General features: G+C 49.0%; 1 protein-coding gene across 1 annotated transcript in view; it reads left to right on the forward strand.

The window, feature by feature from the left end:
- Positions 1–18139, forward strand: part of LOC122729450 (kielin cysteine rich BMP regulator) — a 30180-nt gene that overhangs the window by 2660 nt on the left and 9381 nt on the right. The window contains exons 3-23 of the mRNA XM_043968340.1: positions 1447–1630; positions 1953–2029; positions 2371–2455; positions 3205–3290; positions 3448–3544; positions 3891–3973; positions 4589–4682; positions 8040–8192; positions 8329–8435; positions 9057–9150; positions 10286–10459; positions 10791–10873; positions 11124–11217; positions 12095–12280; positions 12386–12556; positions 13385–13561; positions 15725–15810; positions 16539–16629; positions 16743–16825; positions 17396–17489; positions 17947–18120. Coding sequence (XP_043824275.1) covers positions 1447–1630; positions 1953–2029; positions 2371–2455; positions 3205–3290; positions 3448–3544; positions 3891–3973; positions 4589–4682; positions 8040–8192; positions 8329–8435; positions 9057–9150; positions 10286–10459; positions 10791–10873; positions 11124–11217; positions 12095–12280; positions 12386–12556; positions 13385–13561; positions 15725–15810; positions 16539–16629; positions 16743–16825; positions 17396–17489; positions 17947–18120 — 2473 coding nt within the window. The remainder of the gene's footprint in view (positions 1–1446; positions 1631–1952; positions 2030–2370; positions 2456–3204; positions 3291–3447; positions 3545–3890; positions 3974–4588; positions 4683–8039; positions 8193–8328; positions 8436–9056; positions 9151–10285; positions 10460–10790; positions 10874–11123; positions 11218–12094; positions 12281–12385; positions 12557–13384; positions 13562–15724; positions 15811–16538; positions 16630–16742; positions 16826–17395; positions 17490–17946; positions 18121–18139) is intronic.

Here is an 18139-nt window from a genome sequence, read left to right on the forward strand (position 1 = left end):
TCCTCTGACCAAAATCAGGGTTCTTTCTGTGACTCAATGACCTCAGTATAGAAATTATGTCTTTAGATTAAAAACAAAAAGAAATGAGGGGGCAGATTCAGGAGGACCTGAGTTCAAATCAGGCCTCAGACACTTGACACTTACTAGCTGTGTGACCCTGGGCAAGTCACTTAACCCTCATTTTCCCCCCCCAAAAAAAAAGAAAGAAAAAAGAAAAGAGGGTGTTTAGCTTAGAGAAAATGGAAGGATTTCTTATTTGAAGGGGTAGCAGAGATTTAAAAGAATCTTATAGTAATCATAACTTAATAGTCCAAGCTGTCATAGACTGTTGTTCAGTCATGTCCGACTATTTGTGAGCTGATGGACCATAGCACACCAATGCTGTCCGTGGGGTTTTCTTGGCCAAGATATTGGATTGGTTTGTCATTTCCTTCTCCAGTGGATTAAGCCAAACTGAGGTTCAATGACTTGCCCAGGATCACACAGTGAGTAAATATCTGAGGCTGGATTTGAACTCATATCTTCCTGACTCCAGACCCAATGTGTTATCCACTGAGCTACCTAGCTCCTTTTTTTCCAATCTTGCTTCAGACACTGGCTCTGTGAGCTTGGGCAAATCACTTAACTTTAGTTTCCTCATCTGTAAGATGAGGGGATTGTTTTTCATAGTCTCTAAATCTATGCTGCTACAAACCTATTTTTAATTCTGTCTATAATAATTCATCTGGCTAACAGCAGAGGACAAGACCCCATGAACTGTTGAGGTCCCACACAGTAGAGAGAAACGAATAGGTTAATGCTGGCAACAGCAAGAACATGGTTCAGTGAGTAGAACCCGCTTCTGAGGCTCAGACTGTCTTTTTAAAAAATTAATGTTGAGGGGGCAGCTAGGTGGCACAGTGGATAAAGCCCCAGCCCTGGATTCAGGAGTACCTGAGTTCAAATCCGGCCTCAGACACTTGATATTTACTAGCTGTGTAATCCTGGGCAAGTCACTTAACCCTCATTGCCCCGCAAAAAAAATTATTATTATTATTATTTTTTTTAATTTTAAAAATGAACAAGTATTTATCTCCCTCCTATCTTATCCCCACTGAGAAAGAAAAGGAAAAACAAACCCCCTGTGAAAAATATGCAGTTAAGCAAAACTCTTTTTTAGTTTAAATGTAACCATTTTTACATGGCCTTGTCCAAAAGTGTGGCTCATTGTGCACCCCAAGCCCATCTCTTCTCTGTCAGGAGAAGGGTAGCCAGCCTCATCATCAGGCTCCTGGAACTGTGGTTGGTTATGCTACCAAATGGCCCTGGCCTGCTCAGTGTTCTATGAGCCCATGATTTCCTATTTAGTTCTGCTCTAAATATGGGCACCCTCCAAGAGGGTCAGGAGGTGACAAGGGGGAGTAACCATGACCCAGATGAGCATGTGCATTATCACCTCTCCTCCAGAACATAGATCTGCAGAGCAGGGTGAAGCAGCTGGAGTCCTGTGAGTGCCACCGGCCCCCCTGCACCGGGCAGGGCCAGGAGTGGCCAGAGGGAGCCCACTGGGAGCCAGATGCCTGTACCTCATGCGTCTGCCTGGAGGGGGTGGTTCGGTGCTCCCTCATCAGGGACGAGGCCCACTGTCTTGGTGAGTTCTCTGGCTCTCCTGAGGAATGATGGAAAGTAGGGCCAATTCAGACACCACCTTGTGACATGCAAACCTCAGAGGCTGAGGGGCAGCTAGGTGGCGCAGTGGATAGAGCACTGGCCCTGGATTCAGGAGGACCTGAGTTCAAATCTGGCCTCAGACACTTGACACTTACTAGCTGTGTGACCCTGGGCAAGTCACTTAACCCCAATTGCCTCACCAAAAAAACCAAACAAACAAACAAACAAACAAAAAAACCTCAGAGGCTGGGATCTTAGGGACTGGTGGTCACCCACAATGACTGTTGTGTGTTTGGGGTCAGGATGCAGCCATGGAGGCCAGGCCTATAGCAGTGGAGAGACCTTTTCTCCGGATGCCTGCACCACCTGTCACTGCCTGGTAAGCCCTGACGTTTTCTGTTACCTGGCCTTTCCACATACACACCTGTCTCTCCTCATCATCTTTCTCACTCCTGCTCTTCCTTACTCCCCCCAGTCCTTGGTCTCTATCTCCAGGGGGGCAGTTAGTGAGTCCCTGGATAGCCAAAATGCCAGAGCTTGAGATTAGTGTAGATGAGCCAGAGGCCTCTCTCTGCTCATGGGAGATAGAGATGCCACTGAGACCAGAGCTGAGCTGGCCCCTCTTCCTCTTGCCTCCCCCACCAGGGTGGGGTTATTGTTTTGGGGGTCTTGTTCTCTGGAGGCATGGTTGCCCAATGTCTATTCCCCTCTGCACCACAGGAAGGAAAGGTGACATGCAGCCAGCCACTGTGTTCATGGAAGCCCTGCCTAGAACCTAGGAGATGCTGCCCAAGCTGTGAGCCAGGTCAGTTGCCTACCCCCTCCTCTCCAAGTGCTTCTTGGGCCCTGGCTCTGGCATCTCACTCAGGATGCCAGGGTATGTGGGGTATTCAGCCAGGGCACCTGGTCCCACTTACCTTTTCAAAAACCATAATATCACAACTTTGACAATCACCCACAAACACAAACATTTTGATACAGAAAGAACAAGAAAGGGTAGCTAGGTGGCACAGTAGATAAAGCACTGGCCCTGGATTCAGGAGAATCTGTGTTCAAATCTGACCTCTGACACTTGACACTTACTAGCTGTGTGACCCTGAGTATGTCACAACCCTCATTACCCACCCCCCCAAAAAAAGAGTAGCAGAAAGAACAAGAGAATTGTGTAAGAAACTGGGACATTCTGTTAGTTGCAGTTTATTTTTTTTAAAGCATATCTGACCATCTTACTGTGGCCCAAGGGCAGAATTCAACACCCAATGTTCAGTGTTAATGACCAGGGGCTGTTTATAGACAGGTTGAATTACAGTTGCTGGCAAGTTAGTCTAGTGAAGACGTCCAGCCCGGGAGCTGAGGGCAGGTCTGCCAATAAAGATAGGGAAGTCCTATTTGAATGGAGAGACTGAAAGCACAAGAATGGATGGAATGGCCCAGGAAGAACAAATGAATGGATGTAGAGCATTTATTAGAACCCAGGACTTGTGGGTAGAGAGACAGACACATACTAATGTACGCGGAACTCTCTGTTCATTTCCTCTGTATCTTTGGTCTTAGGGCCCGAAGGCTACCTGATATGCCCTGGGGACCGAAAAGCTGGAGAAACATGGCATCCCGAGCCCTGTGTCAGCTGCAGATGTCAGGTAAAAGATGCGGCTGGCACTGGCCACAGCGGTAGGTAATGAGGAGGTATCTGCAGGGGGGGCCCTTGGGCTAGTTGCACCTTCTGGAGGATCTTGGGCTGAAAGAGGGCGATTGAGGAGGTGGCCAGAGAACAGGACTTCCTCTTCTGTCCCACAGGATGGGACTGTTCAGTGCATGGAGGCTTCATGTCCAGAGCTCAGCTGCCTGGAGAGTTATACCCCACCTGGGCAGTGCTGCCCCGTCTGTCGGCCAGGTGACCTCCTTGCCCCTCCCCCTCCTGCCTCCAGAGAGAGGTATCCTTACTCACTGGGACTGGGAACCTCCTGACCCTGGGGTAGCCCAGGCCCCCCATCTCCATCATGCCAGGTCCGGAAGCTCAGGCTTCCTGCAATTATTCCAGTGCCTGACAGGGGGAAAGAAAGCAAACAGACAGCCTGCCTTCCCCACTGCCCATACCCATGGTGCTTCCCCATGCCCCTACCCCATACACATTTCCTCCGACCCAGGACGGCCCTTCTCCCCAGGTTTCACCCTCCTCTCCCCCCTGCCTCTCAAGAGGGGATCAGTTTCCCCCATGAGCTGCACCTCCTTTTTCCCAGGCTGTGAGTATGAGGGTCAGAATCATGAGGAGGGGGCAGTCTTCTCATCCAGCTCCAATCCTTGCCTTCGCTGCACCTGTCTGGTGAGTGAGGGCTTCCTCCACCCTCAGCCACCACCCTTGACCCCTTGCCTTCAGCTCTGCTCTGGAGCAAGAGGCTAGGAAACTTGGGCACTTTTATTTTCATTTTCCAGATTTTACCACCATTCCCTAGGGCCTGAGCCCTTGGCCCCCCTTCCCCTCCACATGCTTCCCTTCCCTTCCCTTCCCTTCCCTTCCCTTCCCTTCCCTTCCCTTCCCTTCCCTTCCCTTCCCTTCCCTTCCCTTCCCTTCCCTTCCCTTCCCTTCCCTTCCCTTCCCTTCCCTTCCCTTCCCTTCCCTTCCCTTCCCTTCCCTTCCCTTCCCTTCCCTTCCCTTCCCTTCCCTTCCCTTCCCTTCCCTTCTCCTCCCCACGTGTCTGGAGGCAGGAGGTCAGCAATGTGCCTCCAAGCTCCCGCCTGCTGTGATCAGCTTCTGCTCCATGCCCATTTCATCCATGAACATCTCTGGCCTGCCTTACCAAGTCCCTTAACCTCTCTGGGCCTCAGTTTCCCCATCTGTAAAACGATCAGAGGTGGACAGGAAGGCCTCCCAGTTCTCTTCCAGCCCTAGGATTCCACCACCTTCTGCCTGTGTGTTCCACCTCTTTCTGTGTCATAGAGGAGCCTGGTCCGCTGTGTGCCCGTGCAATGCCCACCTAGCCCCTGTCCCAACCCGGTTGCAAGGCTTGGACACTGCTGCCCGAGCTGCCAAGGTGAGTGAGATCCTCTGCCTGCTAGCTTCCGTCCCTCTTTAGCTAGGCCTGGGCCCTCTCTGTGGATGGAAACCAGGAGATTCTCCTTCCACATGGACCTCCAGTGGATCTGCTTCACAGTGGGCAAAAGGTGCTGGGCCTGGAGTCAAAAAGGCCTGAGTTCAAACCAGCCTCAGACACTTCTTGGTTGTGTGACCCCTTTGTCTGCCTCAGTGTCCTCGACTGTAGAATCAGGATAATGATAACACCTACCTCCCAGGGTTGTTATGAGATTAAAATAATATTTTATATATAATAGTTAGATATATTTATAAATATATACTATTTAGATATATTTATAAATTTATAATATTTATAGATAATATTTAATATAGAATATTTATAAAGCACAGTGCCTGGTCCATAGTAGGTGCTTTAGTAAATGTGTGTTTCCTTCCTCCCTGCTGTGTGCCAGATCCTACACTAGGCACAGGATTAGGGAAACATTAAAATAAGACAAAGGACAAAAGAATGCTAGAACTGATGAGCTCATTGGTAGAGGGCAGAAATCTTTTTCTAAACCAATCTGCTCAACCACATATTCACTTGGCTGGTGTGGCCTGAGGGAGCCCTCTCCCTCCCTTCATTCTTTATCACCTCAGCCCGGGCTGAGGATGGCCCAGGGTTCCTCCTTGGGTTTTTCTCAGCTTCCTGCTTTGGTTTTTCAGGAGCCTTTTATAAATAAATAAACACACACACACATATATACATATACAATTATGTATAATTTCTATATCTATCTATATCTGTCTATACCTTTTTAGGTCTATAGATCATAAGATCATAGAGTTAGAGCTAGAAGGGACCTCAGAGGCTACCGAGCCCAATTCCATCATTTTACAGAAGAGGAAACTGAGGCACAGAGTGGCTAAGTGCCTCAATCCGCATCATACAGAGTTTGAGGCAGGATTTGAACCCAAGTCTTCCTGACTCACAAGCTCCTCCTTGTTGTTGCCTCTCACACCAAATCTTGCTTTGTTTGGGTTGGGTTGGGTGCTTGAAACACATTTGCCAACTAGGCAGGCTCGGAGTTGTAGATGATGAAGTTCTGGTCATGAAGTCGGGATGATTCTATTTTCCCAAATTTTACAGCAGGATCTGGCTTCTATTACCTTTAAGGGCTCCATACTAGTACAATATGTTGATGACTTACTTTTGGCCTCTCCTAATGCTGAAATTTGTCAGGAAGATAGCCGTCACTTACTGCTGGAGCTCCACATTTTCTACCATAAAGAACAAAGGGGGGTGGCTTCTGGAGTCCTGACTCAGTCACTGGGGCCTAACCAACGTCCTATAGCCTACTATTCAATTCAGCTGGACCCTGTAGCGGCTGGAGCGCCACCTTGCCTTAGAGCAGTGGCGGCCACAGCGCTTTTGGTAGAAAAAAGCCTACCTCAGGAGGCTAATGAAAGACCAAACAGATTTTATGATAGACTTTGTGAGGCCGCTAGACAGTACACCAGATTGGATCCAGTAGATTTAAGAGATTCCTATATCGTTCTCAACACCTTATATACAATAAAGGCTCTATCTAGAAAACCAAAAGCTTCTTCCATTTACTAGTCTGGGAGATAAATTAAGGGAAAAGTTAAGTAGGGGAGATTTATGATCTAATATCCAATTTTAAATCTCACAATTCAAAGTTCCAATCCAGTCATAGCCATTAACTAGCTGTGTGAGACTGGGCAAATCACTTAATGTTTCTGAGCCTCAGTTTCCTCATCTGTAAAATGGGGATAATATTGGCACCAGCTTCACAGGGTTGTGAAGATCAAATGAGATGATGTATGAAGATTTCTGTACAGACCTTGATGCTTTTTTGGTAACTGACCACCCATTTCTCAGAGCTGGGATAAAAGAGAGGGAGCAGGGGAAGAATTTTCCTTCCATTATCATGGGTTCAGTTCAGACGGGATTTGCCACAAGGAGCTCAGCCCAAAGATGGCGGAAAAGAGAGACAATGGCTCGGTCTTACCAGTGTTAAGGATGAAGGCAGCCAATCAAAGGAGACTAGCCCTACCCACTTGGCCAGGCTCCAAAGGCCCCCTCAGTGGTGTCTTCATGTTGGAACTGGGCATGCCCAGAGGCTCAGGTTACAATGCTGATGTCATCATTTTCATTCATGTCCAACTCTTTCTGATCTCTTTTTTTTGGGGGGTGGGGTTTCTTCTTGGCAAAGATACTGGAGAAGCTTGTCATTTCCTTCTCCAGCTCATTTTACAGATGAGGAAACAGAGATAAACAGGGTCAAGTGACTTGACCAGGGTCATACAGCTAGGAAATATCTAAGGCTAGATTTGAACTCAGGGAGATGAGTCTTCCTGACTCTAAGCCCAGCAGTCCTCTATCAACTGCATCACTTAGCTGCCCCTCCAGGTTACAATATATTAGTGATTATTATTATTGGCAATGGTTCTACCTCTAGCAAAAATTCAGCTTTTCACCTCTAGTTCTAATTCTCATCTTAACCTAGTAGGATCATTGGAATCAGGGCTGGAAGGAACTTTAGAGAGCATCTATTCAACTCTTTCATTTTACAGATGAGGAAACTGAGACTCAGGGGAGATTACCTGCCCAAGGTAGTAAGTGGATTCTGACTTCAAATCCAGGGATATTCCTACTAGACCACACTGCTTCCTAGTCTTGGCAATAGTAGATGCTCTAAGCCTGCCCCAAGCATGACCATTCACTGCCTGAACTCCAGGTTATCTGAACAGCTTTCTCGTTTTAAACTCAGTCCCCTCTTTCGAGTCTCTCACTCCATTGTTTTCCATTCCAGGGGTTGGCAAGACTTGGAGGCAAGGCTCCTGTCCTGTCCTGTCCTGTCCTGTCCTGTCCTGTCCTGTCCTCTCCTCTCCTCTCCTCTCTTCTCCTTTCCTTCAATGCGTCCCCTGAGGTCAAGAACTCCCCTTGAACCCAGAGGACTAGTCACACATTTTCATGGCCCAAGCTATCAACTACACCTCCTTCTCACCGATGATTCTTCCTCATGCAGTCCCAGGACAATGATCTTCTAGCATCCCTTGGTTATAATTGGAGTCAGGCTATGTCAGGAGAAAGGGGACTGGACTCATAAAGAGACCAGTACGATTTTACAAGAGAAGATCGGACTAGATCCTCTTCAAAGTATCTTCCAGCTGCGTGATTTCATAGCTGAGAGTATCACAAATCCCTCAGATAGATGAACAATATCCACCCAAAGTAAGAAAGTTCTTTCATCATGGTGAATTGTGTGTGTGTGTGTGTGTGTGCACGCACGCGTGCACACAACATCCCCTATGGTGATGGACACAGTCCCTTCTTTGTGTATCCATGTAGTGTGTGTGCTCAATGGACAGGAGTTTGCTGAAGGGGTCCAATGGGAGCCTGAAGGGCAGCCCTGCACTACCTGCTCCTGCCAACAGGGGGTTCCTGTGTGTGAGGCTGTGCCCTGCACCCCCCCTCCCTGCCAGCATCCTACTCGGTCTCCTGGTGAGTGTCCTGCTACCGGGATCCCTCTCCTCGGAGTGCAGTAAGAGCCCAAGCACCCCCGGATGACCCAGCTTCCCCATGAGATGCCCCTCCTCCTCTTCCTCGCCTCTGGCCTCGCTCACCCAGCCCTTCCCAGGTGCCTGCTGCCCTGGGTGTGAAGGCTGTACCTACCAGGGACACATCTATGCCAACGGGCAGAACTTCACCGACCCCAGCCGCCCATGTCACACCTGCCGCTGTGAGGTACTTCCCACTAATGCTACCTCCTGAAACAGCCCCCACATTTGTGTGTGAGACCAAAAACAGAACCACCAGGGCAGGGGATTTTCCCTCTGCTGCCTTTTTTTTTTTTTAATAAAAAAAGGTCTTATTGTTGCTCTTGAAAAGAAAAATTCTGCCACTTCCCAATGATTTCTCCACCTTCAAATCAGACCTCAGACACTTACTAGCCGTATGACCTTGGGCAAGTCACTTAATTGTGGTCTGCCTCAGTTTCCTCATCTGTAAAATGGGGATAATAATAACACTTACTTCCCAGGGTTGTGAGGATCAAATGAGATAAAATTTAAAGCATTTAGCACAGTGCCTGGCATCTATTAATGTTCTCAATAAATGCTTGTTCCCTTCTCTTTCTCCCAGTCCCCCCCCCCCCCGCCCCGCCAAAAAAGAACCTTTCCTGGTAACGAAGATACAGTTTAAAACAATCCCATCAGCCATGTCTAGTAATGTATGCTTTTTCTGCATCTTTAGTCCATCTCCTCTGTGACAAGAATTCTTTGCTATTCAAAGAATAGTACTATAAAAATATTCATGTAAGTGTGGAATCTTTCCCTCTCCCAGTACTTACTGTATTCTTGCTCCCAGGATGGAACAGTCCAGTGCTCTCCAATTGACTGCCCACCCACAACCTGTGGCAGGCCCCAGAAAGAACCAGGCCAGTGCTGCGCTAGGTGTCCGGGTATGTACTCAGCGACTACCTGCCTGCTTCAGCCCCCCCCCCCTCCAGGTTGGCCCAGATGCTCTGCTCCATCCCCCTGTATGCACTGAATTTATCCTGTACATTCCTTTGCAAACCAGCTTACATGTTCTCTCCTCTTGGTTAGCCTAGGGTTTTCCAAACCTTTATAGCCCTATACATTTCCCAGGTCCCAAAAGACAGGAGAAGGGGTAGGGGCATCAGGGATGTACCTTATCCTCTCATACCCTCACACCCTCAGCCACCCATTGGTGCCGATATCTATTCTCTCACACTCTTGCTCCCAGTCTCCCACACAAATGTTTCTATGTACACTAGAGCCATGATGACCTTGGGGAAAATAGGAATTTGCCACCAGGGTACTGGCATGGTGGAGGGGAGCTTCTCCCTCTGTCTATGCTACATTGGGGTGCACCCACCCTCAGGGTGCCATCACTGTTGTGCCCCTCTCCCAGGGCTCACCTTTCCCCTCATTCCCAAGAAGGGTAAGGGTTGTCCTCCTGTCCCAGGATGACTGCACCCTTGGTTAGGCTTCTCTTCCATCAACTAAACTGCTTCTGCACCAGGAGAAAAAAATGTCTTATTTTGGCTCTGATAGACACACACATTTACATTCCTAGAAACATGAACCTAGCTCTCCCATGGTCATCACACCCATATTATTCCTGGCCCAAACAGTGCCCTCCACTAAGGAGGACCTAAACAACTCTTTGTTGGATTGGATTGGGCTGGATTGAGTTGGTAAATGGGAATGTGGACATCCAGAATGAGAGGACATCTTCCTCATGTGATGCCCTGGAGTGTCTCAAAGCTCCTGCTGTGAGGCCCTTCCCTCAGCGATTACCTGTTTACTCTGTATATCTCGTAAATTCCTAGTTGTCAGCATATAGTTTCCCTCATTAGAATATGAGTTCCTTGAGGGCAGGGACTGTTTTTTGCCTTTCCTTGTATCCCCAGCAATTAGCATGTGCCTGCAACACTGCAAGTACTTAATAAAGGCTTGTTGATTGATCTGCCGGCAGTGATTGTGAGGGAGTCAGTCTTGTTCACTCCTTGACTCAACATCTCCATGTCTCCTATTTCCCGTCCCCACCCTTCACCCTGACCTATGGGACAGACTGTCTGCTGGAGAATCAGGTATTTGTGGATGGTGAGAGTTTCCCTCATCCCCGGGATCCCTGCCAAGAATGTCAGTGCCAAGGAGGCTGGGCTCGATGCCAGCCCCGTGCTTGCCCAGGGGCCCCCTGTGCCCATCCACTGCCTGGCTCCTGCTGCAAGAGCAAATGCAATGGTGAGGTATGAGGAGGGTGGGCTGGGAGGGGCAATGGGGTTAGAATTCTAGCAGGGCTTGGGATCTCTCAGGATCTGATAGGGCTCTTTGTTGGCTATCTGGGGGCATGGAGAGGTTTGGTGGGCATGGAGAGGCTACAGGGCATGGAGAGGCTTGGGGGGCATAGAGAGGGTACAGGGGCATGGAGTAGTTTGGGGGGCATGGAGAAAGTACAGAGTCATGAAGAGGTTTCATAGGGCTATCTGAAAATAATCAGGAGCTGGTGAGGAGAGCCATAGCAGATTGGGGAAGCATGAGAAGCCTACATTTAACCTTTTGATGCTCCCCTCAGGCTGTGACTTTGGGGGGAAAGAGTATCCCAACGGAGCCGACTTCCCCCATCCTACAGATCGATGCAGGGTCTGCCATTGTATTGTGAGTCCGAGCCCTGGGGATGGAGGAAAGGAATGAGGGTCTTCAACGGCCAAAGTTAGGAGGTGGGGAGGAAGGCAATTGAGAAAGTCTTGGTGGCCCCCTCTTTATCCCCTACCCCTTTGGACTGGCCTTGCTTAAAGGTAGGAAGGCTCCTAGAAGAAGGGAGGGCCAGATACTAGAATCCCCTGGAAATGTTCTCCTGAGCTGGAAGGCCTCTTCCTATCTGTCTGCCTTGTCTCTCTGCTCACAGAATGGGAATGTGCAGTGCCTGACCCAGCGGTGCCCCCCACTGCCTTGCCCAGAGCCTTTCCTGCCTCTCGGAGAGTGCTGCCCACAATGTCCAGGTACAGAGCCAGCCACTTCCAGCATTCTCCCTCCTGCCCCCTATCTCTTCCCTCCTTTGGGTCATGTTCCACACTCCTCTTTTCTTCCCCTCAAGTGGAGCACTAAGCAAGTGGGACATAGATGGGCCGGTAGGGGTGGAGGTTGGCAGCTGCCCTAAGCCATGAGGAGGTCAACTCGATTAGTTACCCAGTTCTGGCCTCCACTGTCTGACTCTTCATGACCCCATTTAAGGTCTTCTTGGCAAAGATACTGGAGTGGTTTGCCATTTCCTTCTCCGGCTCATTTTACAGATGAGGAATTGAGCCAAACAGGGTTAAATGATTTGCCCAGGGTCACACAGCATCTGAGGCCAGACTTGAACTCCTGACTCCAGGCCCAGGACCCTATCCACTGCACCACCTGAATGCCCCAAGCGGATCATAGGATTGTAGATTTAGAGTCGAGAGGGATCTTAAAGGTCATCTAGTCTAAACCCCTTATTTTACATATGAGGAAACTGAGATCCAGGGAGATGAAGTGACTTATTCCAGGTCATACAGTTAATAATAAGCTATCAGAATTTGAACTCAAGTTCTCTGACTCCAAATATAGTTATTTTCCCATCATGCTTTAGTTTTAGAGCTAGAAACTACTCCTTTATTTTACATATAACAGGGAACTGAGGTCCAGAGAGATGAAGTTAAGTTGAATCAGCAAGCATAATGTATGCTTAATGTAAGTGCCTGGGAATACTAAATAAAATGATTTACCCAAGTCACACAGGGAGCAAGGAGAGCCCAGAATTTGAACCCAGGTTCCCTGACTCCAAATCCACTGCTACCATTCTGCAAACATCTTTGTGCCCAGCTCTCCCTATACCACATTTCATTCCTTTAGTGCCCCCAGCTGACTGCTTAGTCCCTGGGATGCCCTCTGCCCAGCACCAGCAACACTTCTCTCCACCTGGGGACCCTTGTCGCCGATGCCTCTGCCTCAATGGTTCCATCTCCTGCCAGAGACTGCCCTGTCCCCGAATGTTCTGCAGTCACCCCCTGCAGGGGGAATGCTGCCCCTCTTGTGATGGTAATATTCCTCTGTGTGTGAGGAGGGGGAGGTAAGAAAGTCTGGAGGGAGGAGGAGGCTGAGGAGTTTTATGGGGAGTCTTCTGGTCTCTTCCCATCTCCCCAGGTTGCTTATATGATGAAAAAGAGTGGCCCAATGGGGAACGGTTCACCTCCCCAACATCCCCATGTCAAGTCTGCCTCTGCTGGGAGGGCAGTGTCACCTGTGAACCAAAGTCCTGTGCCCCTGCCCAGTGCCCCTTCCCTGCCCAAGGGTCCTGCTGCCCAGTATGTGATGGTGAGTGCCCCTGGCATGCAGAGTTGGGGGTTGGCCAAGGAAGGGCATGAAGAGGACGGTAGGACATTGGATCATCCTTACTTTTCTATCATGATAGAGTATCTGAAGGGTCTTAATATGGTACACAAAGGAAGTCACATCAAGCTGAGAAACAGTTTGGGCCAGTTTCAGCTTTGTTACTTATGAGTCAATCAGTCAGTCAGCAAGCATTTGTTAAGTGTTGGCAGGCACTGTGGTAAGAGCCAGGGACCCAAGGAAAAGCAAAAACCTAGTCCTTGCCCTTTAGAAACGTACATGCCAACAGGGGAGGCAACATAGGTGCATACGTGTGTGTGTGTGTGTGTGTGTGTGTGTGAAAATAACAAAAAGAGACAAAGTTATTAGTTGTGTGACTTTGGAGAGCTCGCTAGCTCTCAATTTCTCCACTTATAAAATGATCAGAGTTGGACAAGATGAACTCTCAGCTCCAGCTCTATGTTTTAAAGATTTACTCCATTGAATTATGATTACAGTAGGATGTGATCTCCCAGAAGGCAGGGACTGTTTCATTTTGTCTTTAAGTCTTCAGGGCTTAGCACAGTGTTTGCTTGTAGAAGTGGGCCCCTGCCCCCTGCTCAAGAGTTAGGATTTGGGAGGTGGGGAAGGGTGGGGGTGTTAATTTAGGGTTGCTGGCTGGCATTGTACCTCCTCAATTCTCTACCTCCCATTCTCATTCTAGTTGCCTGCCTGAGCAGTGAGGCTTCTTTGAAAGAGGACCCAGGACGGGGCTAAGCTCTCCCTTGTCTGTGTCTTTTTCCTCTTTGTCCTTTCACCATTGATTCTCCCTAGGTTGTGACTACCTGGGGGAGCCATACCTGAGTGGTCAGGAGTTCCCAGAGCCAAAAAAGCCATGTAACCGATGTACCTGCATTGGGGGCTTTGTCTCCTGTGGACGCAGACCCTGTGACCAGCCAAGCTGCAGCCACCCACTCACCTTGCCTGGGCATTGTTGCCCAACCTGTGAGGGTGAATATTTTTGTTGTTGTTGTTCAGTTGGTTCAGTTATGTCTGACTCTTCATGACCCCATTTGGAGTTTTCTTGGCAAAGAGACTGAAGTGGTTTGCCATTTCCTTCTCCAGCTCATTTTACAGATGAGGAAACTGAGGCCAACAGGGTAAAGTGACTTGCCCAGGGTCACACAGCTAGGAAGTGTCTGAGGTCAGATTTGAACTCAGGATGAGCCTCCTGAATCCAGATTCAGCCACTGTGCCACCCAGATGCCCAAAGGGTAAACATAGGGACCAGCTTTCCAAGGGGCTCCATGATGAGGTCCCCCAACTTCCTCAGGATGAACGTTCTTCTGTCAGGGCATTCTTCACTGCCCCCTACATTTGCCATGTTTCTATGAGAAGTAATTAACTCCCTCCTAGTCAACCAGTATTTATTAGGTGGTGTTTTGTGCCAGGCATTGTGTTGAGTTCTAGGAAAACAAAGAAAGACAAAGGCCTTGCCATCAAGGAGCACACATTCTAACAGGGAGACAATGTGCAAACACGTGGATATCTATGAGATAAATTAGAGATGATCACAGAGGGAAGGCACCAGCACTACAGGGGAGCAGAGCAGAGAAGAGGCATCCTGCAGAAGAGAGGATTCCAGCTGAGTCCTGAAGGAAGCCAGAGAGGCCAGGAGGGGGAGATAAGGAAGGAGAGCATTCTAGACTTGGGGGACAGACAATGAAAAGGCAACAAGTCTGGAGATGGAGTGTTTTGTATGGGGAACACCAAGAAAGCCAGTGTCACTACTGAATGGAGAGTACATTGACGGGATTAAAGTGTAAGATGACCTAAGAGGCAGGGGGTGGGGGTGGGGGCAGGTTGTGAAAGACTTTGAAAGCCAAACAAAATTTTGTATTTGATCTTCCAAGTAATTAGGGAGCCATCAGAGCTTATTGAATAGGCAGGTGAGGCAGCAGGTGTGGAGGCTGATATGGTCAGCCCTGGGTTTGAAGAAGCTCATTAGTGCTATTTTGGACATGTGGGGCTTATGTCTATGGGATACCCAGTCCTCATGTCTTGGGAAATGTCTAGCTCCCCTCCAATTTATCCCCTCTAATTGATTCAACATATTTCTCGTGTAGATGTAGTTGTTTGCACATTTTCTATCTTTCTTCCTTCCTTCCTTCCTTCCTTTCTTTCTTTCCCAAGGTCACACAGCTTGTAAGTGTCAAGTGTCTGAGGTCGGATTTGAATTCAGGTCCTCCTGAATCCAGGGCTGGTGCTCTATCCACTTCACCACCTAGCTGCCCAGCATATTTTCTCCCCATTAGAATGGAAACTCCTTGAAAGCAACCTTTCTTGGTATCCCCAGCATCTTTGAGCCTTTTCTTCATCCTCCCGATTGGTCCTCGCCTCTTCTGGAAATTCTTTTGTCAAAACTTTGTATCCCTTTTCTGTTTCTGTTTACTTTTCTAGGTAGGAGTTAGGTCTTCCAAGGAAAATGTAAGGTCCTTGAGGGCAGGGACTGTTTCATTTTTGTCTATATCCCTTTCACTTAGTTTGTTGTTGTTGAGTCGTTTTGTAGATGTGACTGTCTGACTCTCCATGACCCCATTTGGGGTTTTCTTGGCAAAGATACTGGAGTGTTGCTATTTCCTTCTCCAGCTCATTTGACAGATGAGGAAACTGAGGCCAACAGGGTGAAGTGACTTGCCCAGGGTCACATGGCTAGGAAGTGTCTGAGGACAGATTTGAACTCAAGATGATTCTTCCTGATTCCCAGCCCAGTGTGTTATCTACTTCAGAACCTAGCTGCCCCCATCATTTAATAGGTGCTTCATAAATACTGAGTCTGTATTTTCAAGTGTATTTTTTATATCGATTTTTTTTTTTGCGGGGCAATAGGGGTTAAGTGACTTGCCCAGGGTCACACAGCCAGTAAGTGTCAAGTGTCTGAGGCTGGATTTGAACTCAGGTACTCCTGAATCTAGGGCTGGGGCTTTATCCACTGCGCCTCCTAGCTGCCCCTCAAGTGTATTTTTGATTCCCCCAACTAGATGGTAAACTTCCTGCATGCCAAGACCATGCCTTAAATTTCTATTGAGATGGACAGATAGTAGGACTCCATAAATCCACTTGACTCATTGTCTTTTTTTCTTCTATCACTGTTTCTTGCTTCTGATGCTCTAGGTTGCTTCTATAATGGGGTTACTGCTGCCCTAGGAGAAACCTTCCCAGACCCCAGTGATTCTCTTTGTTCCTACTGTGCCTGCCAAGTAAGCACCACCGGGCTTAAGGGTCCACTTTTCCCTTGGGACAAGTTGCTTCTTACACTTTCCTTTCCAGGGAGACTTTTTTCAATAGTGGTGGGATCTTATGGCTTGAAGATCTCAGAGCAAGAAGAGGGGAGGGGTGTCCACTGAGACACAGGAAGAGCTGGTACCTGCCTGAGGATACCCAGTGGGAGAGACAGGATTGATATATTGTCTCACCCATTAGATAGTAAGTTCCATAAGGAGAGAGAGGGTTTTTTGCCTTTCTTGGAATCCTTTTGTTGTAATTTAGTCATTTCAGTTGTGCCCGACTCCTTATGACCCCATTTTGGGTTTTTCTTGGCAAATATACTGGAGTGGTTTATCATTTCCTTTTCTAGCTCATTTAACAGATGAGGAAACAGAGGGTCACACAGTTAGTAAGTGTCTGAGGCCAGATTTGAACTCAGAAGATGAGCCTTCCTAATTTCAAGCTCAGTGCTTGATGATATATTCAATGTGCTACCTAGTTGCCCGTAAGAATCCTTAGCACTTAGCGTTGCACCTGGCACATAGTAAGCACTGACTGATTAGAACCTAGGTCTGGAGGCTATGGGGAGGAAGATTGAGGGACCAGAAGGTTCCCATATAAAGATGTGACACGAGGCTTGGGTATCTCTGAGGTGGGAAGCTAGAGGCGGTGAGTGGGTAGGCTTGAAGTTAAAGAACTGGGCTCTGTTCTTTCTCCCCAGGCAGGTTCTGTGCAGTGCCTAAAGAGGCCATGCCCACCAGCTGTCTGCTCTCACCCCAGCCCAGGGCCCTGTTCCTGCCCTAGCTGCCAAAGTGAGCACCCCCACCCTGCCCCAGACTGGCTCCCTGTCCTGCTGGAGACGGAGGTAAGAGCATAAGGTTGAAGGCTGAGCCGACCTCCAGCCTAGCTCCTTTCTTCCCCACAGGCTGCAGCTTTGAGGGGCGTGAGCACCAGGATGGAGAAGAGTTTGAAGGTCCAGTGGGCAGCTGTGAGCGTTGTCACTGTCAGGTACCCTGAGCTTTGGTTAGGCCCGCTTTCGTTAGGGGAGTGAGAAGCCAAGCTATAATCAGTAATCCCGACATCTTGGACAAATCCAGTTTAGTATGAAGGGGGTGGGGTGGAGAGAGATGGCCCTCAAAGGGTCCAGCTTGTGCCACCATAGGAATTGGTGTGGGGGGCTGGTCAGTCCCCCAAAAGGGAAAGTCTAGCTATAGGTGTAGTAATGGGAGAAGAGGCCACCCCCCCCTTGCCCACCTTCTGTTAGCCCCCGATCCTATTATCTCTTCCTCTCTCAGACCCCACCTTCTTCTCCAACCCCTCTGAGAACACAGGAAGACAGAGGACCTGGAAGTGTGGGGATAGGGGTCTGTGGGCCACAGCAAGGAGAAAATGTGCCCCCTCATTATGTCTGGTGCCTGGGAAAGCCTTGGCTGCCTCACCTAATCACGGCTCTCATAAGGATCTGGCATGGTTCTATTGGGTGAACTGGACGTCCCTCAACAACCCCTCTGCTCTGATTTCACACTGAGGGGAGGGAAGGGGAGAAAAAGGGAGCGACTGACCCCTCATCTTCCATAGGAAGGGAACGTGTCCTGTGAGAGGGTGCTATGCCCTTTGCTGCCTTGCATCCTGCAAGTGACAGAGCCTGGCACCTGCTGCCCCCGCTGCAGAGGTACCGACCCCACCCAGTGGGTGTTCTCCATTTCCCTGTATCTTGGTTGCTCCTACACCCCTGGATTTTCCAATTGCCCAATGTCCCTAACAATTAGATTGATCGGAAGGTGGAAATGGTGGCTGGTTTCCTCCCTCCCTGGAGGTCTTTATCTGGGTTTCCTTTTTCAGGAGGAGGTTGGGCTTAGTCAATTAAGTCCCTCTCAGCTCTTCAATGATCCTCAGACCCCTTCTTTCCTTTTCCCTCCTCCAGGGCTTCCCTTAGGCTGGGCAGCCTTTTCAGCCTCAGGACCCTTTCTGGGTTAATTTTGCCTCACAGATTGCAGATTCCCTCACAACTGTACCTAGCCAGCAAGATCTCTGCCTTCCTTCCTTGAACCCTGTGCCAATCAAGAGATGGAAGGAGCCAAGTGGAGGTCAGGCGCTCAGAACACCCATCCCCTCACATTTTCCTGCAGGATGCCTGTCCCCAAGTGGGGAACACCCTGAGGGCAGCATATGGACTCCTCTGGATGCTCCCTGCTCCTCCTGCATGTGTCACGAGGGCATCATTACCTGCGCCCACATCCGCTGTGTCAGCTCCTGTGCCCATCCCCAGCAGGGGTCTACAGACTGCTGCCCATTCTGTGACGGTACCTGAGGGTCAGGGCT

Source organism: Dromiciops gliroides, chromosome 5 (genome assembly GCF_019393635.1).
Source record: "Dromiciops gliroides isolate mDroGli1 chromosome 5, mDroGli1.pri, whole genome shotgun sequence".
Taxonomy (NCBI): Eukaryota; Metazoa; Chordata; class Mammalia; order Microbiotheria; family Microbiotheriidae; genus Dromiciops; species Dromiciops gliroides.